General features: G+C 31.7%; 1 protein-coding gene across 13 annotated transcripts in view; it reads left to right on the top strand.

The window, feature by feature from the left end:
• The window catches only part of NBEA (neurobeachin), a 674,010-nt gene that overhangs the window by 295,778 nt on the left and 350,242 nt on the right, over positions 1–27,990 (top strand). For all 13 annotated transcript variants that reach the window (XM_038573291.1, XM_038573292.1, XM_038573296.1 and 10 more), the window contains one exon: positions 16,695–16,756. In XM_038573291.1, the coding sequence (XP_038429219.1) occupies positions 16,695–16,756 (62 nt within the window). The remainder of the gene's footprint in view (positions 1–16,694; positions 16,757–27,990) is intronic.

Raw genomic sequence — 27,990 nt, 5'->3', positions numbered from 1 at the left:
AGACTCTACGCTGAGCAGGGAACCCAATGCTAGGCTTATCCCAGGACCGCAAGATCTTGACCTAAGCTGAAGGCAGATACTTAGCCAACCTAGCCACCCATGTATCCCTAGTAGTACTTTATAGTTAAATATTCAATTGAAATTTGATCCAGAAATTCTACAATAATTATTCAAGAGAGATGCAAACATATGTCCACATACTTATAAAGTTTCATAGCAACATGCATAGCAACCACAAACTGAAACAACTACTCTATTCTCAAAAAGTAATAAACAAATGCTTGTGTGTCTATATGATACAGATTACTACTCAAGAATAAAAAAAACCTGATACTCATAGAAAAATCCATGAATTTCAGAAATACTGTGCAAGAACAACCTGGCTCAAAGTTCATACTGTGTGATCTTATTTTTATGAAATACTGGAAAAGAACACATCTTTTTTATTGTGTAGAATGCAGGAAAATGGTTGCCTGGGGTTAGGGATGTATAGAGGTTTGATAATAGGCACAAGGAAATTTGTGGGAATGGGGAGCAGGCACATTGTACTGGTGACCACGTGGACACATAAATTTATCCTGACTCAAAGAAGTGTACATTCAGAATGGTCACATTGTATTCTGTGTAAACCAGAAAGCTGAATCAAAATAGAAAAATAACATAGTCACTGAATATGGAGGATGCATATTTATTTATACATGGAAATAGTAGGTATTCTATAGAAGTTAAGAGAAAGTCTAAAAATAGACTCCTTGATTCCATAAGTCACTTTTGGTTACCTTGAAGATAATTAAGAAGAGTTCCAGGAACATATACAGCATTATAGAATGTGAAAGTATTTGGATAGTCTGTTCAATATAGACCAGCCATTGTAAAAAATTAATGATGATATGAAAGGAAAAATTGATAGAGTTTCATGTGACTATGAGGGATTTTATTCTTGGTTTGGAAATCTATGTTAGGAGATAGAAGGGAAAAAAATCCTTCTGGAGATGTAAAAATGAAGATGCTTGATAGGAATAGGGAAATTAATGCAGAAAGGACATCAAGAAGAGGTCAGACCAAATAGAAAAGGGTGTTTTGGGAGGGAGCCAGGGACACTTCTAAACTTAAAGGATAATTTATAGGATAGAAATAGACATGGGTTGAGGGAAATGTAAATGGAATTTAACTTTTCTGCATCCCTTGTTTACTCAATTTACCTTTTAAAGATGTTCTAATTTAGTTTTAGTGGATTCTGTGTTGGAAGGCATAGCTCTTTTCAAATTGGATCTAATGTTCTGAGCATCTTGTTCCAGTTACTTTTTTCCTTACAAATAGGAAGAAATTAAATTGTCCAAAAAAATAACACTAATGTTTACTAAATGTAGATGGTAACAAAGATTTTTTTCATCATAGATAGCTTCTAATCTTAAATAAAACATCTCAATGTCACATTGATAAGATGTCAGAGAAACTGTGTTTACTAAAGAGTTTACTTAAGAGATATACTCAAAGGTAACACATCATCTTCTAGTGTCCCAGGAGAGAAATTAGGAGGATACAGAAATGCATCTTCTTCACAGAGACAGGATACATGTATAGCAACATACAAATGGAGAGCCATGAGTAGTAATCTAAAAGTCACAGATGGCAGAGCTGAACTGTTAAAGGAATAACTGAATACAAAGAATTTGCCATCGGTGGCAGACAAGTTTATCCCTTACTAAGAAATGGATATCTACTTTGATATGGTGATTGAAAAATATTTTTATTTCATAAAATAATAAAGTGTAGTACCTGTATCATACATTACATGATAACTTTAGAAAGGGAGTTTCTCTTTAGTTCTAAAAAAGTTAAGGTATTCATATAATTTTTCATGCAAATAGGACAATTTCAATTGAGAAGGGCCCGTATTTAGAGTTACACCCACACAATTGGTATGAGCTTGGAAAATAAGGATGTATGGATGCTTGATATACAGCTAATAATATGAAGACAGGGTCCATATACTCCATGGAACATATGACATTTCATAACAAGTCCATTTTTGGAAGGTACACGTGTACTTATATATTGAGGCAGAGAAGCATTTTTATATTGTGAAAAAATTGCCTTCATATGATTTAGATGTAACGTTTACCTGTATAATAAACTATGTGGGATCCTCCAGAAACTAAGCTTGAAATCAGTATAGGCTTTTATTTTTTACCTTCTGAAATATTTATGCATAAATATGTAAATAATTGAGAAAGAAAAACTAAATTGGAAAATTTAAATGGGGAAATATATCACTGAGCAGTTGTATCATGTTATAGTGGTTATATTTTCCAGTATTTCAAACATATTTTTATATTTTTATTTTGGACATTATAGTTCTAAAATATGAGCATTTTACAGTGTTAATCCTGAGTTTCTTTAGGCTATCTGTGCCCTTTACATTACTGTAAGAAAAATCCACATTTTTATTGAATTCTGATTATGTTAGAGCAAAAAAGTTATACACTTTAATTTTATAATATTAAGGTACATATTTTAAACAACTTTTGAGAATATTATATAGTTTTACCTTCTATTTTAATAGATTCATGCAAAGCATGCACTCAGCAAAGTAGAACCACAGCACCTATGGCCCTATATGACAGGGATGTAAAACTCCAGTAGATTCCTACATAAGAAAAATTGACTATTATTTTAAATAATGGCTTAGCAGCATCTGGAAATGGTGGTAGAATGGCAGGGACAATGTATTTGCCACATATAAATATCCTTGTGTGCCAGTTGGTAGGGTGATTGATTGAAATAGACACCAATTTATGGATTATTTATGAAATCCTGTAATTTCAGATTATAGAATCAGCAAATGAAATCGTGTTTCTTTCTAGTCATGGAAGAATAGGAGAGATTCAGAAAAGTCTTTCCGTGATTGAATGCTTTTTTAATGGCCATAAAATGCTTTCCATTTACCTGGATTTGCCTGGATGATCCTTTAGATCCTGTATCATAGACTTGCTCTAAGAAGACTACCTGATACTCTGAACTAAGTTAGTTTCCCTTGTTATAACCTTTCATAGCACAGTGTGCTTTTTCTCTAAAGCATGTATTAAAATTATAGAAAGTCACCTATATGTGTTTAATTACTTGGTAATGTCTCTGTCACCTACCGGATCAGACTCCACAAGGTCTCTGGGACCTACCAGAGTACTCCCAAAAACACTTGTGGATGGATAAGTGTATGCTAGAACAAGTGATATTGTTTTCTATAGTCAAGAAGATTTCAGTATTTGGTCTTAATAGTTAGAGACAAGGGTATAATTTAACATTAAACAAGCAAAAATTCCTAGATTACCATATTACAATATTAAGGATTTTATGAGTGATGACATGACCAATTTTTAATATTACACATGAAGTAATATATTTCAGTATAATGCTTGAAGTTTTATTTGTATTCTAAAAAACTGATACTTACCTTGACATTGCTTTGTTCCCAACTGTATTCCTGAAACAAAAGTAAAATAATGGTACGACATGCACAAAAATACATTGTGGATGACATGTTGGTCAGGTTTAAACCTGATGGAGAACCAGGGACAGAAAAGTACGTATTTGTTCATGACTACTTTTGAAAATTACGGAAAGGCAGGGATATTTACTGCCAAATACATCTATTCTGCAGAAACAAACAGCTAGCTCCTAGTCATCCTTGGAAGAATTTTGAACAGGGAGGGACAAAATCAAATGTGACTAAGAAATATCTAGCAAACTTCTAAAGGCTAAAAGAACAAAAAGATTTTACTGAAAGAGATCTAGTGCTTAAATAAAGGTTTAATGTGAACAAGGAAATATTTAAAAAGCACAGTTGAAAGTTTCAACTCAGGTAAAGAATATTAAAGTGAAGAGAAGCCACTGGCTTCACTTCCTCTACCCAATACCTATTTAATCATTGTGAATTTGACATATGCTTATGAATACAGTGCAACATAACTGGCAACTTTAGGTCCAAAACTAATCCTTGCTAAAACAATTACCAGCCTTTACTGGGCCCATCATAAAACTGATGGCTTAAGAGCTTCAGTGTTTCAGATGAAACACTTAAGAGCTACAAGTTAAAGCCCTATGGACTCACAGGAAGAGATTCTGTAAATGATTTTTCTCTTTATACTATTACTAAATACTGCCTGTCAATTTTCCCACTTTTCATGCTTGTTTCCAAATATGGAATGAAAGAGAAATCTAATGCTTAAATGACCAAGAACCCACACTTTTCTACATCATTTCCTTTGTACTATCATGCATCTACTTCCCACTCTGTTTCCATGTTAACCCAGTAAGACATGAAGCACTTAGAACCATCTATAGCCAAGCTAGAAAGAACTATTAGTGTTCCTTTATCACAGGAATCAGCAACTTTTTTCAATAAGAGGCCAAACATAAATACTTTAGGATTTGTGGCCATACAGCCTCTGTCATAAGTTCTCAATTTTGCCATTGTCATGAGCAAGTTGCCACACATAATATATAAAGGAATGAACTTGGCTATGTTCCAATAAAGCTTTATTTATGAACAGTAAAATGTGAATATTAAATAAATTTAAGTGCCATGAAATATTTTTTTATTCCTCTTTTTTTCCCCAACTATTTCAAAATGTAAGAAACCACTTTTAGCTTGTGGGCCATATAAAAACATGAGGCAGTTCAACTCTAGTGACATTCAGACTGCAGATTGTGATCCATTAGTGGTATGGTATAATCAGTAAAGGACACCCTGGTAGTGTTTATTAATGGCATATCATGACATAGCATAACATAGATCAGAGTATAGCACACAGCAAGAGCAAGTGTTATTTTGTCAAACATTTCTTTCGATTATATATACTGAATCATGAAGTAAAATGTATTGCCTTAGGTTGTACTTTTTTAAAGTTTTAAAATAATTAATCTACTGTTACCAGCAAAGAGTTTTAGGGCCAAGGAAGGTAAGTGTCTTAGCTGAAGTTTATGTAGCTATTTAGATTGTCCACTAAAACCAGATCTTCAGAGTTTTAGTCCAGAGCTTCTTTGACTTATTTAAAAGCTGAATTCAGATTAAAGGATTCTGTAATGCTAATAAAATTGGGTAAACCTCAATGTTAAAATATTTAGAAAGAAGCGTAAAAAATGTTTGTTACTAACATTCAGATAATTAATAGTGTCCACCTACATTGTGTTTGAAACACCAGTGTACAATCAAAGAGAATACATACATGCACACTTTTTCCTGGCCCTTGATCCCTGCTGTCCAGATCTGTTGTTCCTTGTCTCTAGTTTCTGATAGCGAGGTCAGGCACAGGGCATGTCACCCTTGACCATCAGCCTCCAGTCTGTCCTCCTCAGGTTTCAGAACACAGTTTTCCACATTACAGATGCCCCGTAATTAGCTGGAGTTGCTGCAATTCAGGTGGACTCTGTATCACAAGAAAAATAAGCTTTTCTACTCTTTCCCCAGGAACCTCCTCATTTACCAGTGAGCATCTTTGGTTTCCTGTAACTACTTCCTAGACCTTACCTCATATCATTCTAGTATTCTTCTACCTAAATGGACTCCATTTCGTTATGTTCCCCAGAAATTGTAGTGCTTCATAAATCTAGTTTTTAGTCCCATTATTGCAAAGGACAGGAAGATAATTATTTCATCATTAATGTTTCTAGAGTACAGAAATGCAAACCAAGATTGTAAGTTTTGCCATATGGCTGGATTTCCATCAATTTGATTTTTTTTGTTTCAATTATTTTTAAGCCAATAAGTGTGTAGAGCTGTTGCCTCTGTGGATATTTCCTAGAAGATTAAGATTTTCTCCTTGTGTCTCTTTCAAAGTTATTTTCCTGTGTAGCTTTTTGTTTTCACTGCTTTCTTTGTGTGTACACCTCCTGTCCATGTAATATCAATGCTTTTAATCTATTTTTGCCTGGTATCTAGCTAACAGAACTTACTAGATTGTATATAAAATAAAATCTAATATGTGTAATAGAATCCATGAAAGCTATAATTTAGGCTTGTGACCAGTTTTAACTGCTAGAAGTTGATTTTCTCCTTTTCTCCTTCATTTGGAAATATTGCCTGTGATGCATAATGTACATGCTGTTATCCATGCCTAAAATATTGTCCTCTTCATACTCAATAGGGTTATTCTAATTACACTAAATCCAAACAAAGATAGTTTTCTGTATGGATATTATTTTAACTTTGAAGCTAATTACTTGAAAAGTCTATACAGGTAATTTCAACAGCTTTACTTTGCAATGTTTAAACTAGAAAATATTCTTACATTAACATGTTTTCTATTTACATATTTGTTTTGATATAGAAAGACATCGTGAGGCTAGATACACTGACAAGAGTAGAGTTGTTCATATCAAACATTCTGTTTTACAAATTTAATAATACTATTTGTGATTGCTGATCTTGGAGTGATCTCTAAGTCCTTTTTCTTTTTTTTTTTTTTTTTTAAGATTTTATTTATTCATAGAGACACAGCTAGAGAGAGAGGCAGAGACACAGGCAGAGGGAGAAGCAGGCTCCATGCAGGGAGCCCGATGTGGGACTCGATCTGGGTCTCCAGGATCACACCCTGGGCTGCAGGCGGCGCTAAACCGCTGCGCCAGTGGAGCTGCCCTCTAAGTCATTTTTCTAAGATTAGTATCTACATTACTTCAAGTTAGATATTTCCTGTTGTTATTTCTCAATTCCAATATTTTTTTGTAATTACAATAGGAATTACTTTAATGACATTGAATGTCGTTAATTCTTGGAAATTACTAACTCTACTTTTTGACAGACTCTTTTTGTGGTTATTTACTTGATACCACTTTGTAGATTTCCCCATTTATACTGTTTCAAAACATAATTGTTATTTATAATAGATCTATTATTGCAGAAAGGTTTAGAAGAAGAAGCACAGCTTGCTTTTAGTTTATAAGTAGGTTTAATACATTATACTTAAAATGTTTTTTTTAATTGCAGCGTAATGCACATGCTGATTTCTTTACTGCATTGTTATTTGACTGTTCTATAATTTGACTCCCAATTATTGTTCTGAATTTTAGATTGGTGTGAGTTTGATGTAGGATTTTCTGATATAAACAAAATACTCTTGTTAATTCAGTGATTTGTTTTGTTTTGTTTTGTTTTGTTTTGTTTTTGGTATAATCCATGACATATATTCCCAATACATTGTTGCTTGGATGGGATCATATGCTTACAAATAATTTCTGTAACTTTTGAGACTATCTTCAATATTGTAACATTTAAAGAACTTTCAAGTTCTTCCAAGTTTTCAAGAACTTCCTATTTTTCTTTTTACTAAGAATGAATAAAACTGAATTGATTACATGCCTGTTTAGTATTTTGCCCTAAATGCAGAATTTAGTAAAAATCAACTTTGGTCATATTGGAGAATTTATTTCTTTGAGCACAGATAAATAACTTTGTTAAGGTCTAGTTTGTTTTCTCAGAATACTTCAATAATCTAAGCCTATAATTACTGGATAAAGTTTATGCACTTTTGAAAATAAAGGAGGTTCATCTAATCTCTAACTGAGCCTACTTTAACTTTTTTTCTGCCATATGCCATAATCACAATAATTGTTAAATGATTTCCTTTTACTAATTATTTCTTTGTTTTTTTTAAATTTTAGATTCATAAATGCATTATTAAGAAATGCATAACATTTGTTTTGCATTGCATTTAAGTATTTGAAAGAAAAAGAGCCAGTGTTTATCTGAACCCAAGAATAAAGGACTTAAAGGTGTATGTTACCACAAAAACAACTTTAAATTTAAATTTATTGAAATTTACGAACCTAAAATTATTGAATGTACTTATTTGAGAATCTAAATCAATGAAAGTCAAAATTTGGGTAGTTTAGAACTATAACTATATATTTATATACACTGTTTAAAAAAGGAGAAACTCATATTTTGGAATATCAGTTTTTTATTTTTAATATGAAGGCATTAGTATAGCCATTTTTATTTGACTAACCATGTGGTTTAATTATATGACTAACTTGGAATATTTTCTGTTCTTTCATTTCTTGAAATGAAATACAGAGTTAAAACAAGTATCATTCTTCATGATTATTTGGGACGAGAGAGTCTTTTCTTGGGCAATGTCAAAATCTGGACATGACATACTTTAGTAGTTTTAGAATTTAATTGAGGTTTTTTGGAATTTGAAGGAGCATGGGGAAAGGAGAAAAAAAATGGTGTAGGGAAGTGGGATAGGAATAACAATTGGTTCTATAATTAAATTTAGCCCAAAGAGAATTGAGGGATTCAAATGATTTATGGTACTGAAAATGTCTCTTATTTCCCTTATTTCATCCTTTTTCATTGCTGTTGTGATTAAATCAAGAAGTCAAGAAAAGGGCAAGACACTCAGGTCAATCTTTCCTGTAGTAGAAACAAGTCTGATACAATGAATCAAAATATTTAATGAAAACTTCAAAAAAAATTATTTTAAGTTATTTTGAGGCATAGTCCTTTATTATAATTTTTTTCAGTATAATGCTCTCTAGAATCCTTCATAAATATCTTTGTAACAGGGCAGTTAGCTCCTTGTGGTCAAAGATTGTATCATCTCTGTGCATGCAGCAGTGGCTTACTTATAGTTCCATAAGTAAATTATTTAAATGAAAATGTCTCAAGAGAGAGCCAACTCAAAACTTAATTAATCCCAAATGATTTGGAAGTTGTAATCTTTTTTAGTATGTGTAAATAAAAAATGATACTTAAATGGAACATGCAAACAAAGGTTTAAAGTCTCATGGACAAGAAAAGAATGACATTGGACATTAGGAATTTGCCAGGATATTTCCCCTGATATGATGTTTTTGATGGGCTAGCACAAAATGACAGTTTCTAAGCATAAGTAACAAAAGAGTAAATTTGTGGCAGTGTTTTATATTTAATAGGTGTTATTGGTACCATTAGAATATTCTCTTCAGTTTGGCTCATATTATAATCAGGTCACTAGTAAATATCACTGTATTAAACATCACTATAGATTCTTTTTTTATTATAATCTATCATGTGAAAGAATTATCTATGAGTTTTAGAAACTTCAGCCCTATCGTTATGCAAATATTCTAAGCAGAAACAAAACTATAAAAAAAGAAATATCCACAGTCTATAAGACTCCTAGGCTACATCAACACACTAACAACAAAAAGTAGAGCTTTTTTAAAAAATAAATCAGTCAAAATGATTATTTAGGTATTGTGTAACTATGATTACAATTAATTTTATTGCTGAGTGATCTATCTACATATTCTAGATTTCCTGTTTAAAAGCCCTTAGCCAACCATTCCCATATGGAAATAGATTTTTTGTTCTTCTGAAAATATGGAATTTCCATTGGGAAAGATCCAATATCAAATTGCTTTTAAATTATTATTAATATTAATTTATTTATGAATCTTTCAAAATATTTTGTGTGAGAGTACCACTGATTTCTCACTTTTATAAAGCTGTCACATTTTTAAATTTTTAAGAAATGCCTAAAATGCCTTATTCAAAACCTTAGAGCTAGATGTAGATACTTTGGGATTTAAGAAAGATAATAGGTACCTATATGTTATTTCATAATATCTTTGGAGGAATATGGGGTGTTTGTTAATCAGACACATTTAACATGTCTGTAGTAATACATAGGGCTATTTACACTAAGTGGCATAAAGATTTAAAAGAACATCATATTATGTAGGTGAAATATTGCTGATAATTGAATTTGTGACAATCTTACAAGAAAGCTTTTATTCAGAACTCTTTGGATTTGAAATTATAAAGCATCATAGGTATATTTTAGAAATAATTTCCTCTGCAGTTTTAAAAATCTGTAGATGCGTATGTGAGTATATGTGCATATATATACATGTTCTCTCTTTTTCTTATACCCAGGCATACACACATGCACATGTACCCCACATACCTTGCAAAGAATAGGGTTTTTTTTGGAAGACAGCCAGGTTCATTTATTTTATGTGTTGTGTGGCTGCTTTTGCACTACAGTGACAGAGTTGAGTAGTTGTGGCAGAAACTTATGGTGCCATCAAAGCCTAAAATACTGTCTGTGCCTTTTACAAAAGTTTTCTTACCCCTTCAATATACATATATGTGCTATACCCAGAGACTTCAGTTTTGTTCCTTAATTATAAAGACATTAAGAATGCCGTAAGTTGGTGATCACCTAGTTTTTAATGAACTAAAATAAGTCAGTGAATGAATGAATTCTTTCTTTAGACTATTTTGAGGGTTTTTTTTTTCACTTAAAATTTATAATCTAAATATAAAAATAAACTGTAGTGGTTTAATAATACCTAAAAAGGCTTCTTCTTAGAAAATTAGCTTAATGTTATTTTAGTTTCTATAAGGTAATACTATAATTGTTTACATTGTAATGCAGTTTTAAATTAAAATCTTTGAATGAACATGTAGGCAAATCTTGAAATGTGACAGTAGTATTACCTGTGCACATATTAATATTAGTTATAGCAATAGTAATTAATATCAATCCATTATTGCTGTTTCAAAGGATATTTAATAGTGATTTTTTTGTTTGGTTTTGGTTTTTTGGTTTTAATTTAGAAAGCCACACAAATTACTTGGTTTACTAATTCTTAAGTTTTGACCTAAGTTAAGATGACTTAAATGGTAAAACTGAAAGTGGTCTTTTACTTACTGGACCATACACAGTGATGACATAGGGAAATAAATTGTATATTGCAGATAAAAAAGTAAAAGGCTGATGTAAAACAAAGGAAATTGCTATTATGCTGATAGAGATGTGTAAGTACTGCAGAGGTCATAGAAGACACTTTATGGTTATACACTGTATTTTAGAATGCTTTATAACACAATGCAAAAACTACATAGAACAGAGAGTTTTGAAGAAATTACCAACTGTACACCACTGACATTAAAGCAAGTGAAGAAGCATAGTGAGCTTGTACAATTCCTTTCAAAGTCTATAGTTCTAACATTTATTACTGAGATGAAGCTATTTCATTGCCACTCAATCTCTACTAATTTTGGAATTTAAGAAAGTTAAAATCATTAGAAAGTTATTTAAAAAGTCAGTCCTGGGAAGACTGACTTGATTTTTAAAATTCAAATTACCAGAATAGTCCTGTGTATTTGATGGAAAACTAACTTGTATATTTTATTGTGAGGAGAAATAGAAAAACTAGATCTTTTTTTATTAAATATTTTACTTATTTATTCATAGAGACAGAGAGAGAGAGAGGCAGAGACACAGGCAGAGGGAGAAGCAGGCACCATACAGAGAGCCTGACGTGGGACTCCATCTCAGGTCTCTAGGATCACGCCCTGGGCTGCAGGCGGTGCTAAACCACTGCGCCACCAGGGCTGCCCAGAAAAACTAGCTCTTAAAAGTACTTGTAGGGTCAATACTGGTAGTCTACTAATGGGACTGTTATAAAAACTACACAATTATATTTTCTTTAGCACCGTACTATTTGCCAGACTTATTTATATCCAGTTTGTCAGAGTTACAGCATATATACCTTAAAAAACAAACACTCCTCAAAAACAAACACTCCTAAAGCTCAACATTATTTTTTTTTGTCTATATTCCTAATTTTGTCCAGAATGAAAGCACTTTCTCTCCACATACCTACATCATCGTTTATTTTCTCTAGCTCTGGTAAAGGTATCATCATGGACACTTCCATTGCTCCTTCACCCTACCCTTTAACCTGATATTCCATCGTCTAAATACTGTATTGTCTCATTCCAAAATGTTTTTCAAATCTGCCTTTGCATTGCCACTGCCTTCAGCTCAGGCTTTCATTATCTTGACTAGACCCTGCAGTTCCGGATTTCTTCCTATGCACTGTCAGAAAAAGGATCTTTCCAAAATTGATGGGATTCTGTCTGTCGCTTGTTGCCACAAGGAGTCCACACCATATATGGCACTGCTTCCTGTCTCCCTCTCTGTTTTCATTTGCACTCATTGCATTTTGTCCTCTGCACAACCCTACATAATTGTCCAACTCTGTTTTACTAGCTATTTCATGTTTCTTTATACCTCTGATATTCCTGTAGCCTCAGATGACCTTCCCTTCTTTCTTTTTGCCCAGAGAAGTTCAACATCATCCAACTCAGGTATCACATACTCTAAGAATTCTTAGCAGAGTTTCTCACTACCTAGCTGCACTTCTAACACTTGATACTCTCCTTGTATCTCCTAGGATTCTATGTCATGATTGTTTGTTTACAAAATCTGTGCCACTTTCCCCTTTTTATGCTTAGTACCTGAAATGATATTTAGCACATTAGATATTACACTCAATAAATGTTTTTTTAATGAATTGGGCTCTTGTTCCGCAAAAATACTTTTTTCTCAAAATCTTATTTTTTTCCATCAAATGTAGCAGTTACCCAGTGAATGGTGTTCTCTAGATTTATTCATTTAGTTGGAATCTATTGAGTATATACTCAGAGCCCTGCCCTCGTCATAGATGTCTATATATCTCCTCTTTTAGAAGAGAAACCTTGCTGAAAGAAAACTCTGACACTGCTTAAAAGATGAACCCCACCTATGGCTGTGATTTCTATTCTTTTTTTTTTTTTTTTTTTAAGATTGATTGATTGGAGAGAGAGTACATGAGCAGGGAGTAAGGCAAAGGGAAAGAATCTTCAAGCAGACTCACTGCTGAGCATGGAGCCCAAAGAGGGACTTAATCCAAGGACACAGATCATGACCAGAGCCAAAACCAAAAGGCGGCCACTTAACCAGCTGAGCCACTCAGCTGCCCTTAATGCATGTGATTTCTTGCCCTTTCTGTAAGGCTTCATACCCTTTTCCTCTTACTGTGACAAACATCCTGCTAAAGATGGAATTGCTGTACATTATTTTAAAGCTTAAGGGCTCTTTCAACTTTAATTAATTCAACAGATACATAAAGTCAGACTCTCAGATTGACTCAGAAGAGTCTAACAGCTCTGTAGTAAAACAGCATCACTGTACCTTGCTTGCAGTATTCCTTGTGTTAAAGAAAGAAGCTTTGTCCCAAAGGTCAAACTTCTAACTTCACTTTCATCTTATATTTTAGTGGGGTTTGGTGGTGTTCTGTTTTGTTGTTTATGGTGAGGAAGCGTAGTTCTGAAAATAAAACTGACTTCTTACACCTAGGAGCGGGGAACCCAAAAGAACTGCCAGTGTTTTGGATGATGGTTTACTGAGTTCTGTTCATCCTTTGCTTCCTGCATCTGGACCACCTCAAATTTGTCCATCTAATTAATCATCTCAAGTGCTTGTATGTTAGCCACTCAGTAAGCTGACCTTATCTTTCAACAGTGTAGTTCACAATATATTCAAAAGCTCTTACTAGATAGCTTTCTTCACTGTCGAATACCTCCTTTACATACAAGCCTCCTTTGCTCATGTATTTATTGTATTCACTCCAGAAGTTGATTTTATACTGGTAACTTAGTTTTAGTGTCATTTCCTCCATTTTATAACTTGCACTGAATTCTTCCTTTTTTAAAAACATGTATAATTTTACTGCTTTCTATCTTTATCTTTGAATTTTACTGTAGTCCTAAGCCTTACGTTCTGACACCTCCTATACTCTACTCATCATCCCCCAAACAATAAAGGGGGATTTACCAGATTTTTTTGTTCCCTTCTTCCTCTGCTTTGCTAAAGATAGTGCTTTTTTCCCCATGTCTGACCAACACATGCTGCCTTCTTCCAAGAAAACTGTCAAAATCACCCCACTTGGACTTAACTATTATGACCTTTCTCACAGTGATGTATTGCTGTCCTATTCATGTTTAATTATTTAAATAGCTCTGCAGCAAACATCAAATGGATTTTCAAATTAAGTGACTTGAATTCGGGTTCCAGTTCTACCAATGATAATAGTCATTGAATCTTCATGTTTTATCTATCATATGAGGCAATAATAAAGAGTTAAAAGAGAATCAAATGAGAGGGCATCTATAAAAATGATCTGTAAATGATAAAGCTCCAGGTAAATGTTAGCTAACCTTAAATTTAAATTAAAACATTGAGTACATGGGAAAGTGTAGATAATGTCTTATGCATTACTATAAACTCCTCAGTACTAACACAATACTTTGTTCATATGAGTAGATACCAAATGAGTTGGTTTGATTATGAATTTCTTGCCATATACAAAAAGCATAAAATCAATGTATTTGAAATACACACTTATAGAATATTTGTCTTATGCTTATACAGCCTGCATTATTTATAGCATTACTAGATAAATGCGGCTTTCTTGAACTTATGATTAAAGTTAATACAGAATGTTTATTCTTACATCTTAAACTTTCAGATATGGGTACTTCTTTATTTAGAAAGTGTGCAAGGATAGTATCATTAGACATTGCTTTATTTTTAGTATCTCTAATTAAAAAACATTGGAATTTGCCTATTTGTTTTAGTAATACTTATGTTGACACCTAGGAGTACTTCCAACCAAAGTGATTGTGTAATATTTGAAGGTTGATAAGTCTTACAGAATTGCCTCTGCTTGTGTTCTCATTGTCAAGGTTAGATTTTTTTATCCTTTTAAGGGGAATCCATTAGTTCATTCTGTTCAAAACTAACTAGAAAAGACGCAGTAGTAAAGGGGTGTGGATCTATGGAGTTGAAATCACAATGGCCATATTGCTTGCAAATGGCAGTTTTGCTATGCTGTCAATTTGTTGTCATGTCCTTTGAACAAAGCATTGAGGGAACATTTGTTTGTATTTCCCTTATGATAGAATTTGTGAAAAAGGATAAACATTCTTGTTACATAGGAATTTTTAGAAGTTCATTTAAAAAATCAGTCTGTGAGAAATTAATACAAATGCATGCTTTTCCTAATTTTTACTTCAAGTTTTATGTATTAAAAAATTATTTTTTAAAATTTTTTTTTAAAATTTATTTATGATAGTCACACAGAGAGAGAGAGAGAGAGGCAGAGACAGGCAGAGGGAGAAGCGGGCTCCATGTACCGGGAGCCCGACGTGGGATTCGATCCTGGGTCTCCAGGATCGCGCCCTGGGCCAAAGGCAGGCCCCAAACTGCTGCGCCACCCAGGGATCCCTGTATTAAAAAATTCTATACACAAAATAAATACATGAATAATTCTTTAAATAATTATTCTTTATATAGCCTACAGTCAAATGTAAATTGATATGGAGTACATATCATAATTATGATTCTTTTGCTATGCATAGTCCTTTGGCCTTTTACTTAGTTTTTCAGAATTTGAAATAGTTGAGTAGCCAACAGGTGATAAATGTCCCATTAATCTTTTTGACTCTCTAGCTCCTGAGCATGAGAATTGCTGATCAATTACAGCAATTGTCTCTTAAATGAGCTTTTCACATCTGCCTCTTATTTCATTAGCTAACTGTCTCCCCAAAGATCTGATAGGATGGAATGCTAGTGCCTTTTTACAGCTTTTTCTGTCATGTGTACAATAAGGATAGGGCTGTTAGCAGAGTAGGCACAAAAGGCTATTTATTCACTACCTACAATAAATATACATGCTAGAGCCTGGAAGGCATTTGAGACTATTTATTGAAATCACTTTAAGAAGAAAAAACTGGTTTCACTTCAACGTTCCATTTAGCAACAACTAATGTAAGACCATGGCATTTCTTGCTTTCCAGTGCTTTTACTGATTACTTTTATCCTCATTAAAAAGAAAAAGCAAACATTATTTTTTTAAAGTGAAAAAAAATTAAAACTTTTTTTTTACATTTAGTAACTGTTATGATTACATACTTTGAACCCAGGATTGCTCCTAATCCTTAGTTACATCTTCCTCCATTGTTGGCACTTAAAAAAAAACCCAAAACACCAATCATGATCTGCTTTCTTATTATATGTTATTCAGGAGCCATCCTTTCAATTGGGAAAAGTCTTGATGAATAATTAATGTTTAAACTGTTTATGGGAAGAATATTTTCTTAACTTTAGTATGGATATAATAATAGTATGTAACAGAATAGAAATAAGAATTAAATGAAACTATGAATATAAAGCAATCAGCACAGTGCCTAGCACACAGTAAGTGATCAATGAGTAGTAGCCATTATTATGTACAAATTATAACAGTTCATTCTTTACCCTTCTGATATCTGTTCAGAGACATTGGAAACAGAACCGTAGAAGATTTTATAAACATCATTTAATATTTTGTTTGTGAAATTCATTTTTTAATATTTTAAAAACATTTAACAACTGACAGTCTATGGGGAGTTATCTATTTGTAAATTATTTTAATTTTATCTTTTAGAAGAAAGTTTAGGTGGATCTTCACTGATTATTGTACTTTGCTCCAGGAGACAATCACACAGCAAATGTCATTGGAATAAAAGTAGCTCTAACAAGCTCACCAATTTTGATAACTACCCTTAACCACCTTGTATAAATATAAGAAATGCCTTGACCAAATAAATAATCCAAACATGAAGTCAATTTTTAGTATGTTTTACATCTTCTTGAATATCTGAATATTTTAAAATTAATGCCCTAAGAATATTTTAGTGAATATTGCCATTTGTTTTACTTTAGTTCTGTTTTAAAGAAAGTTTTTGCAAGTTAAAATTACTTAAGAAATTAACTTGGAATGATGATTTCTACCATTGTAATTTCATTTTGTTCAACCTTTCTTTGTTGCAGGCCTTGTTTGTATGAAATCCAGCACATCTGTGGTTGAGCTTGTTATGCTGCTTTGTTCTCAGGTAGGAAATCTCTTTCACTAGATTACGTTAAAATCCATGAGGTTTTTTAAATTTCATTAGCAGTAGAATGCATATGTGCATATAAATGTATATGTTTATATTTTTTTAAAACTTCCCATTTCTTACTGCATAGATGAAAAAATAACCTATATTAAAATGTATTTTTATGTAGATGATCATAACATGTAAATATTGATTCAATCTCCCTCTCCCTTCTTCTGCTCTCTTTAGCTATCTTATTCTTGCCCACCTTCCTATCCTTCTGTTGTCCTCTATCTGCATATATATATATATATATATACACACACACACACATATATATAATCTGTTATAGATATTTTGATACTCTTCTTTACATTCCACCTTTTAAAAATGGTACAGTGGAATTTATAATTTTGACATTTATTGTTACATGTTTTCTTCTATTAGAGATAATGAAAACAAAGTCTTTTTTTTATTCAATAGCCTGAGTCTAAAATATAGCTCATTAGTGAGTGTGATCTTTGATATAATACCTTGTTGCTTTCTTTTTTTATGTAATTCATATATTTCAGTGTAAATTCTAAAAATCTACTTATGCTATTTAATAATCAGATTTAAAAATAGAATTTGTATTTGTTGGGTGTTCTTTTTAGCAGTTACAGTAAACTAAAAATACATTTAATACACTTTTCTTATAACTAAAATTAGGGATCCAGTGATCCTTCTTCTTACCAGCTCTGTCAAGAAACCCTAGTGATCCTGATTTTCATATAAGTATTAAATATTTTGTAATGTGAGAACAAGAAAAACAGGTTATGTATGTTTGTAATAGGTAGCTGTTACTTTTATCCCTAGTTTCCTCAATAGAAATAAAAATACATGTAAACTGTTCCTAGTTACTGACCTTGAGGTCTGCCCAAAGCCACAGCTAACTTACAAATAAACAACAATATTGCTTCAAGTGATTCTTCAATAGATTAGCAAACATAAAACAACCAAAACTTACCTATTGAGTTCCAGTCTTCAGGTTTACTTTCTTCAAGAATATATTCATAGGGAATCCATTAGGCCCATTTCCTTCTTTTTCAGCCAGTAATAAAGAAGAAGTTAAAGAAAACAGCATTTCTAGCAGGGGTTCATCTGCAGAGCATTTGAAAATTGTTACCTAATGCCAGAGTCCTGAGTTCAAGAGACATTCTGAGGGAGCTGTTCGGACCTTTTAAGTTCTTGATAACGCACATTAATTTAAAAAAAAAAATGCTTTTGTGGAAAAAAAACGTAGCTTAAAATTCCTTCTTCTTTAGCTCAGGGTTTTACTGCAGTTCAGAGATATAAAGAAGAATGTAGCATTAGGGTCTAGTGTCTTTGATGGCCTCATCATCTAATCATAGGTTTAACATTACTCATTTGCTGGCTCCAGGAATTCCTGCCATTAAGGGCCCTAGAGATGAAACTTTGCCTCAGATATTGATTGAAAGGAAGAGTGAGAAATTTAAGCACTCTGTGCAGTGCACTTTCTTTCAGTGTTTCAGCAAAGCAATATTATAAACATGTCTCTCAGTTTGATTTTTAAGTTGAATTTCTTAAATAATTTAGAGTGTATTTAAATATTTCAAGTGGTTAATTGATTAAATATACCTCATTTAAGTGGCTGCAAAATGTATGTCTGTAAAAAATAGTTACAGTTGTTTTGCTATTTTGTAAACGGAAGTGTTGCTTTCCACAAAATACTTTTAAAGAAACAAAGGAGCAATAATCTTCCTTTAATACAATTCAGGTGAGAGGAGTTTATTATTCTGCTGTGAAATTAGCTTATAAAGCCATCTTTGATGATCATTATTTATTCCACAGATGTATAAAATCTTGGTTTTAAGACCCACAAAAACTACACATGCATTTAAAATTTCTTAAAATAATCTATCATTTTCTCTACTGCTCAAATCAAAGATACTCTATATCCTATTTTCATCCATTAGCGGACAACTGTAGCAGTAGCTGACTTCTGATAAAGAAAAATATAGTTAATGATGCTATGGAGTTTTGCTTGGCCTAGCTAGCACTCTCCAAAGTTGGGTTCTCTTCTACAGGCCTTAATGCATCTCTTGGACAATGGAGCTGATCCCTGTTGAATTGGCAAAGTTTGTAGGGCTGTCTGTGCCAAGGTGGAAGGCAAACCTGAGGAGTCGTTAAAGCTACAGACTTCTGATATGTCCTTTTGTTTTATTTTATAGTCAGCTTTTTGTAAATATTTATAGCTCTATGCTGTTATGATTTATTATAGCATTTTGACTATATTATCTTATTAAAATTCCAAAGCAAATGGAATTTTCCAGTTTATTTATTTGCTTAAAAAGGGTTGTTTTCTTTTTCCAAATTTAGATAAACTATTGAAGGATAAAACTTTGTTTGGAGAGAGTAGGTAGCAAAGGGTTGAAAAAAGAAAAAATGCAACATTTCTCTCAGTATTTGTTTTTCTTTCATTTGCTACAAAACATTAGATGCTTTTATTTTTATGCTTTTCATTTCGGAAATATCATGTTAACAACTATTATTAAGGATATTAGTTTCTTCTTCCCTTCTTATTGAGCTCCTGAATAAACTTAGTATTGCCACTGGTTTGTGTGCAAAATATGGTCTAAATTTACATGAGAGATCATATTACAAGTGTCTGAAGGTACTTGTCAAGGATAATTCAGTTCATATGGACAGCCTTTTAAACTCCAAGGGATATGCCATCCAGTCTACCCCCCAGTGGAATTTTAGGTCTCTGTAGAGAACATATTTTAAGTTTTAAGAAGCTATTAGCATTATCATTATATAGCATTTATTGCTCCAGAAATACCCAAAATATTTTTTACTGTATTTTGGATACTTTTCTTTTCCATGCGGATGTTATGACATAGGAGTAAGTTTTAAGAATTAACTATTAATTCTTCTTCCCTTTCAATTTGTATTAAAGTTGCACTTAGTAGTATCTTTTTAAAATAATGGTTTCTTGTCATTTGGAAGTAAAATGAACTGAAATAAAATAAGTAAAATAATATATATTATTTTAACAAAATCATTGCTTATTCAGTTAAGTGCAGTGTTTCCTACAGAGTTTTTCAGTAGTTTCACAGGTCTAATACTGTCTTCTGTCAACCTTTTTTTTTATGTTTTACATCAGATTTGGTTGAGGTACTTTATGTTATTCTATATGTGTACCTTATTTTTCCATCATTATTCTGAGTGTATTATGTTCTTTGATGAATAGCAGATTTAGTTTCCAAGTAAACTTTTTTAGGTACTATAATAGTTTCTAATTATTTCCAGATTTTTTTTTTTTTTTTTTTTAGGAAATCTCCATCGGAGGTACTCCAGGAAAAATTGAGTGATGTTATCCCGTAGGATTTCTTTAAGTTTTCCTAAGTAAAGCTTAGCAGATGTCACTTGGATTTTTCTGTCTCTTATCTGTCAATAGAAAATGTTTTTTAAATTGAGAAACTTTTATGTAAAAAATAATGCCTCTCAATATTCAAGTATTTTCTGACTTGAACTACTGATTAAGCAAATAAATCACTTTTATTCTCATTAGAAACCTTAAAATGTATAAGTAACATAAAATTGAAGTCAGTCTTGAAAGTGTCTTTAGGATTTGTGTATGAAGTAACTAATATGAATTAATTTGTGGTTTGTTTGCCTTTATTTTTTTCTAAATACTTCAAATACTTAAATAAAAAGGACTTTGCTGACTTCACTGATGTGATCAAGGCTCTGACCCAGGATTTCTAAACATAGCACTCACAAAAGAACCACAACTGAAGAATAGTCTTCCTTTTTCAAGTGATTTGGCCTTTGAACTCTGAATTTTTCATTTTTTTCTCCCAATTTGATACAGTTTATTCAGATGGTACAAAGTAAAAGGCATACTTTTCTTCTAACTACAATAAACTGAAGAGGGAAGTTAAGAAAACCTAGATGAGATAAATATGGAGACCTAGCATATTCGCTAATGAGTACCCAGTGCTGAAAAAATTTTGGATGTGTATAATAAGATTATAAATGTAAGAAAATTAGGGATGAACTAGATTTTATAAAAGCATCATGGGAAATATGAAATCCAGTTCTCTGATGAAATTATTTCACATTTATATAATGACTGCTCTTTTATGTTAGTGTTGTAATGGTTACTTAAGATTTATTGATAATATTCTTCCATTTCTAAAAGGAGTCTGGTATTACCTGTGAAACTTTCCTGCTATATAGCTGAATTTGAAATCAATCACAAATAAAAAATTGTGACATGATATTTTATAAGTTGAATATAATCAAATACTACATATGGTTCAAAAAATTAGTCCTATGAACTGACAATAAGACTTTTGTGGGTAGCTTTATTGAGATGACTAAAGATCGACCCACTGCAGCTAATGGACTTTCTACACAGCATAAGCAAGGCAGGAGATTCAGGTCCAGAGAGAGACAAAGGTCCAGAGAGAAACCTGTGACCTGCTTAGAACAGTTGTCCAGAGAGAGACAAAGGTCCACAGAGAGACCTGTGACATGCTTAGAACAGTTGTCCAGACTCATTTCAGGCACATCAGAAATTAAGTAACCATGTGTTTATCGGGGTTTAATTTCTGTTGTGGGAAGTTAATTCATTTCCAGGCAGTATATGAAACAATATTTCCTCAAGGGTCTTTTCTAATATAAAATATTATAGTATGTTACTAGCATAGAATAGAGGTTGATAATAAATTTCTAACTTGTAATTAGTACTGGATAGTTCCTGCTGTTTGCTTTCTACCTCTTGTTTGTTCTACCTCTATAGAAGGAAGAAAGCCATGTTTCACTCCTGAATATCTAATAAATCCCTGCCATGTCCTCTGGACAATACCTGATCCCAACTTTTATCTGTGGTATACCATCATCTCAAAGTTAAAGGGGAAAAATTAGGCATTTAAAGTTTTTAGAATTGTCATGAGTATGTCATCTTTCATGCCATAAAGTTTGTAATATGTCTAAAACATAAATAAAAGTTTAGTAGGAAATTGAAAATATAGTTACGCATAAAGATTACTGTCAGCTTAGGTTATAATAAAATTATTAGAGAATTAAAATTATTAGAGTATGGAGAAGCCTATACAGTAAAAACATAGACATTTTGAAGGAAAAAGACCACATAAGTATGAAATAATCAAAAAATTTCCATTATATGTATCTTGTATTATATGTATTATCTACTGCATAATTGCAACAGGAGGGAAGACTCAACTATCTGTTATTTACCCAACTATGGCATCCCTCAATGAAAATTTAATCAGAGAACATACAATTCAAATTACTTTTGATTATTTCCATGTGGTCTTTCATTATTGATTTCTTTTATTTTAACTCCTAGAGGAGTTAAGAGGTATAATAAATTTTGAGTCAATCACTTTTTTGTTATAAAATATTTTCTAAGCTACTTATATGTGATACTTATACATGATCTAACAGTTTCATCCTTGTATATTAATTCATATCCAACCCAAATTGTAAACAGAAGAAAAATAATGAACAGAAATTCTGAGGTCATCTGTATGTAAATGGTAAAATATAAGAGAAACAATAGTCCTTTTCCCATGTGTGAATTCTTATAATTTTACTATAATCAGGACACAAAGAAATCAGTTAGCCTTGGCCACCTGTAGAATAATCCTTAAGAGCTATAATTTCTGTAGGAGAGGAGAGAGAATGTAGCATATTCTGAGGTAAAACAATTTCCCTGGGTCACTAACCCAAAACCCTCCCTATCCACCCTCCCTAACCCAAAACTCTTTCTCATACTTTGCCACAATATCCACCCATTTCCTTATTTTAGCATGTTTGTTTTTCTGGTGTATTTGTTTTCCCCCCATGTCTATTTTTTTATGTTTACATTATATAAATTCTTCAGGCATATTACCACAACTTTGAAATATAATGAAAACAATGTGTATGCATTTCACAGCCCTACCACTATTATGCATTCTCTTGCTTTTTTGTGTTGTTCTGTTTTTTTTTTTTTTACTTTTGTCTTATGTATATTTAAACATACTTTTAAAGACTATGACAAGTAATTTTTGGTGTCCTCTTTTTCTTTTATTGTTTAAATAATTAGACTCCCAATAAGTTGCAAAAATAGTATATAGAGTTCCATGTGCCTTTCCCATAGCATTATTCAGCTTTCATTATTTCACTATTACATGCATTCATTTGTGTTTATATATATCAAAGCGATTCCATTCCTTATATTGATGTAACCACCACCATTGTCAACATACAGAATTATTATTATTACCTCATATTGTCCCAATTGTTTCCCAACTCTTCTCTTTCATGTAGCTTTTTTTCATTTATGATTATATGGTTCCAATCACTCCATCATTCCCCTTAGCATTTGCAAGTACATATATTTAAATAGTAAATATAGGTACTTGTTTACATGTTTTAATTGGATGCTCTTACATGTGATACAGGCATGATTGTCTTTATCCATTTCGTTGGAATTCCCTTTAGGATAAGCATCATGTCCAGTATTTCCTCTCTTTTTGAAGCATTCCATTCAGCCAGTGGAGATAGTTATGTGTAGTGTCATTGGTATATTTATTTGTTGTTTATGGAGAGTATTTTAAATTATGGAATATCTGTTTCAAACTTTACAAAAGGAAAGACTTGTTAAGGATGATACAAAGCCTGAAAGTCTTCAAACATTACTTTATGGATGTCATCCATTTCAGTTACACTACAAATTTACACCTTAGTAAAGTTCATTTTATTTTTCTGTTCACTATTATGTTATCCACACCTAGCAAACTGTCCAACACATAGTATATATCTTTATTATTACTTATTAAGCTAATGCATAACTAAAGAGAAAACAGTTCCCAGGATGATTTGATATACATATTTTTATTGTGGTGAAACATATATACATAAAATGTGTTTTAATACGTTGTTTTATTGTGGTCATCCTAAGTGAAAGAGAAGTGATATTTCATTGTGATTTTAATGTGAAGTCATTTCCCTAATGACTAATGACTAATGATGTTTAGTGTCTTTGCATACATCTATTGGCAAATCATATATCCCCTTTGGAGAAACATCTATTCACATCCTTTTTCGTTTTCTAATTGAGTTTTTTGTTGTTGAGCTTTAGGTGTTTTTTATTCTGGATATAAAATCAGGCATATATGTGTGTGTGAGTGTGTGTGTGTGTGTGTGTATACACACTTATCAAGTATATAATTTGTAACTGTTTTCTCCCTATACTGTGGATTATTTTCATTCTCTTGATAGTAATTTTTGGCACACAAAATTTTTATTTCAGTACCTTCCAATTTGATTATTTTTGTTGTTGTTGCTTATAATTTTGGTATATTTTTTGAACCCATGGCCAAATCCAAGGTTATACAGATTTTGCCCCTATATTTTCTTCTAATAGTTGTATTTCCTAAATTTAAGTTTTTGATCCATTTTGAGTTACTTCTTATATACAGTCTGAGGAGGGATATAAATTCATTCTTTTGGTTGTGGATATCCAGTTTTCCCAGCACCATTTGTTGAAGAGACCATTCTCTTTCCCTTGACTGGTCTTGGTACCCTTGTTGAAAATCATTTAAGCATATATCCCCAAGATGGTATCTAATTCAAGAGTAGTTCCTGTACATTAAAAGAAAGTTTTAGACTATTAGAAGGTTAAATAAAGTTTGCCCTTATCTCATATTTTCACTACCCAGAAGTGATAACAATTAATCATGGAATGAATAGTCTTTCAAACTACATTTCTACACATAAATGCAAAGTTATTTCTGTTGTTATTAGTATAGCAGAATTTGCTCTTATAATAGCAGTGTTTACAAATTGCTTTCCCAATTGGTACTCTAGAGCAGCATTGATGAAAAAATGAAATGTGAGTCCTGTACAATTGAGAATTTTCTAATTACCACATTTAAAAAGGTAAAAAAAAAAAACCAGGGTGATTAATTTTAATAATACATTTTATTTAACCTAGATATCATTTCAGCACGTGATCAAAATAAAAATGTGATTTTATATTCCTGTTTTTTATACTAAGTCTTTCAAATCAGATAGATACACACACATACATGGACTCTTTTTTTGTTTTTTGTTTTTTTTTTGTTTTTTTTTTCTTTTTTTGTTTTTAAATTAGTTTCATGACCTTGTTACTAGCCTGTGTCAATTTTAATGACAAGTAAATTTTACTCAGAAGTAACACTTACTTGAGGGACAAGTCATTGTTCAGAAGTCTAAACATCACAGAAGTTTATCAATTATTTAAAATTAATCAGGTATATACTTTATAGTTAGAATCTATATCAGTTCAATACTAGCTGCATTTCAAGTAATTATAATAGCCACATATGAGTAATAGATGCTATATTGGTCACCACACCTTCTCCTTCAGTATATGAATACCTGTGCTTTTCTTTTTTAATGTTAATGTAGTCCAAAAGTAGAATAGCTTTTCCAGAATCCCAGAATATTGCAGAACTTCAAGCAAAAATCAGCTAATTGTGTGTGTCAAAGATTCTTGCAGTGGGCTAAAAATGATATCCAAGTTTCTGTGACACTAACATTCTTATACTGGCTTATATACCTATTGCTACATGATTATTCATGAATAAATATAAAATATTTAATATAACCATACATAATGCCAATGAAGTACACCAAGGTCTTAGCATTCAGTATTTAACAATGAAAGTTCCTTCTGTTCATAAGTGATAACATAGATAACTGGAAGAGTGTAATTTATTATTTTCCATGGCATGAACTGATACCATGCATGCTATAAATTCAGTATGTAGAAATGAATTAGCCAAGCAGCAGCAAAGCATCAGCAGCTCAAAGCAGCATGGTTGTTTTCTGTTTATTCTTGAAAATAAGGCAGTTTTTTAAATAATCTTTTATAATAATCTTTTGTTGCTGTATAAACTATACAGGATATAGTATAAGCCTGAGTGGTTCTCAAACATGACTAGGTCTTATAATGACAAAGACAAAGGTCTTATAATGTACATCTTGAGAAATATCAAATGTCTGTTGTATCATTAGGCTATATTCGAACATTTTTTGAGAAACTAAATTTGCAGAGTAGCTTAATAATACCCAGCACTTTTATGCCATAGGTGAATACAATCTAGAGCTCTTATGCTAATGGTGTAATTTCCTTTATATTTATATTTTACCATATATTTTTCATAAGCTATAGTTGGAGAATCAATCTACTGATATGCTAATTCTTAGCTCTAGAAAAATTATTAAAAGAGTGATACTGATATTAACAGTATAGTGTAACTTAAGATAAAATAATAGTACATCAGTTATGACTCAAACATGTGGTAAGCTTTCAAGAAATGAATTTTGTTGAACAAAAGTAAATATCTTTCTCAGGATAAATCTTGGAAAATTAGAGAAGGATAGTCATTGTTCTTTCATTTTACAGACCAGTACAGAATTTTGTTTTATTGCCAATTTTTAAAAGTTATTATTCTATCAAAAAGTTCTTCAAAACGACATTAATATTAAATCTTAAACTGCCTATCTGAATGTGATAAACTCTAATATTTAAATGTTACATATTTGGTTTTAGTTTTTAATTTGAATGCTTATTTTTTAATTAAAAAGGCACAAATCTGAAAGTTAATTTTAAAAAATATCCTATTCTAGTCTTTACTGTTTTCCTACCTAAATAGAAAATGTGAACTATTTCCTATATGTTTGTATTTGATAAAGTTATTATTTCTTGATGTGTTTCTGATCATTTCTAGTAGCACATGTTTTCTCACCAAGGAAGAAGTATCCTCAACAACTTAACATAGCTTATAAATATGCTTGTTTATATTATATATTAACAGTCACAGATAATACTACTTAAAAATATCCTGTAAAACAACCTAGATTATTTTTCATTAGAAATACAAACACAAGTGTATGCTTATGTGTGTATGTATATATGCGCACACACAAATAGTTGTAATAGAAAGTTGTGCTAATTTTATGTACATAATACAGTGATCTATTATGATCCAGGAAAACTTCTTTATGTTTATATGATAAACCAACTGTTAGTAACCAACTAGATATATTTCATATTACCTAATGGTTTTTCTGTGATTGACTTTTATGTCGATAGTCTCTTTGAGATTATTCTTTTCTCATATCAATTTTTCCTATGATGCTTTTGGTAAATATTCACAAAAATAAGCAATGAAAATGAAAGCAAATGATACATTGAATACTTGCATATTTTATTTTCATTAGTTTATTTTTGTATACCTTGAAAACATGACATATGTGGTTTTCTCTATATATAGCATATTTTTACTTCAGTCCTTATACTTGTTAATTTCTCTAACTTATTGCAGAGAATTAATAAGCATGCCACTTATAATGAACATTCACTATGAAAAATTTTGAGGCATATGCCAACTTCTTTTAGTGGCTGTTAATGATAAGTAGACAGTACAGATATAGAAAGTAAAGTAAAAACTCAGTTCTGGTATTTCTGAAGACAAAATCTCAGAAATATTTTTTACCTTGAAATATTTTCCCTTTTTACCTTGAAATATTTTCTGTATTTTCAAAGATTTTGAGATGGATTGAGTCTCCTAAGGACATTAAGTTGGTTTACCTAATTGTATACAAAGCAAAAGGGAATGAGAAATATGCATTGAGTTGATATAAAAGAGGAAAAAATGGTGGGAAAAAAAAATTATGTCCTGTGTCTGAGATTTCTACTAGGTCATCTAACTACCATGAAGTGATTTTTTGAAGAGAACATAGGGATTTCATTGTCATCCTTCTGGAACCTATTTGTCTTCAAAGTGTTTAGTTTCAAAGGATCCTTAACTTGATATCCAGTTCTCTGAAAAAATCCTTCATCTTGAGGAAATTTTATGCATCCCTATAGAAGAGTTAAAAAATTATGACAAAACTGTCTAAAGACTTGGCAGCTCTCTGCAGGCATTCAAACCCAGTTTAGTATGTTTCCCATGAAGACAAAAACTTGATACCTATGTTTAATTTACACCTTTTCTTATAGATGTTCACTTTTATTCAGTAGTTGAGTGAGTGTGTGTGTGCGTGAGTGTGCATGTGTGTTTATTTTCTCAAATGGCAAAAGACTTTCTGGAATGACTTGTAGACACATTTTAAACTACACATTTTTTCTTGTCATTGCCGAAAGATTGTCTTTGTTGAAATGACAAATTATTATCCTTTTGTAT

This window comes from Canis lupus, chromosome 25 (genome assembly GCF_011100685.1).
Source record: "Canis lupus familiaris isolate Mischka breed German Shepherd chromosome 25, alternate assembly UU_Cfam_GSD_1.0, whole genome shotgun sequence".
Classification (NCBI taxonomy): domain Eukaryota; kingdom Metazoa; phylum Chordata; class Mammalia; order Carnivora; family Canidae; genus Canis; species Canis lupus.
Note: the sequence above shows the minus strand (reverse complement) of the source record. Positions and strands in the feature narration are given on the sequence as shown.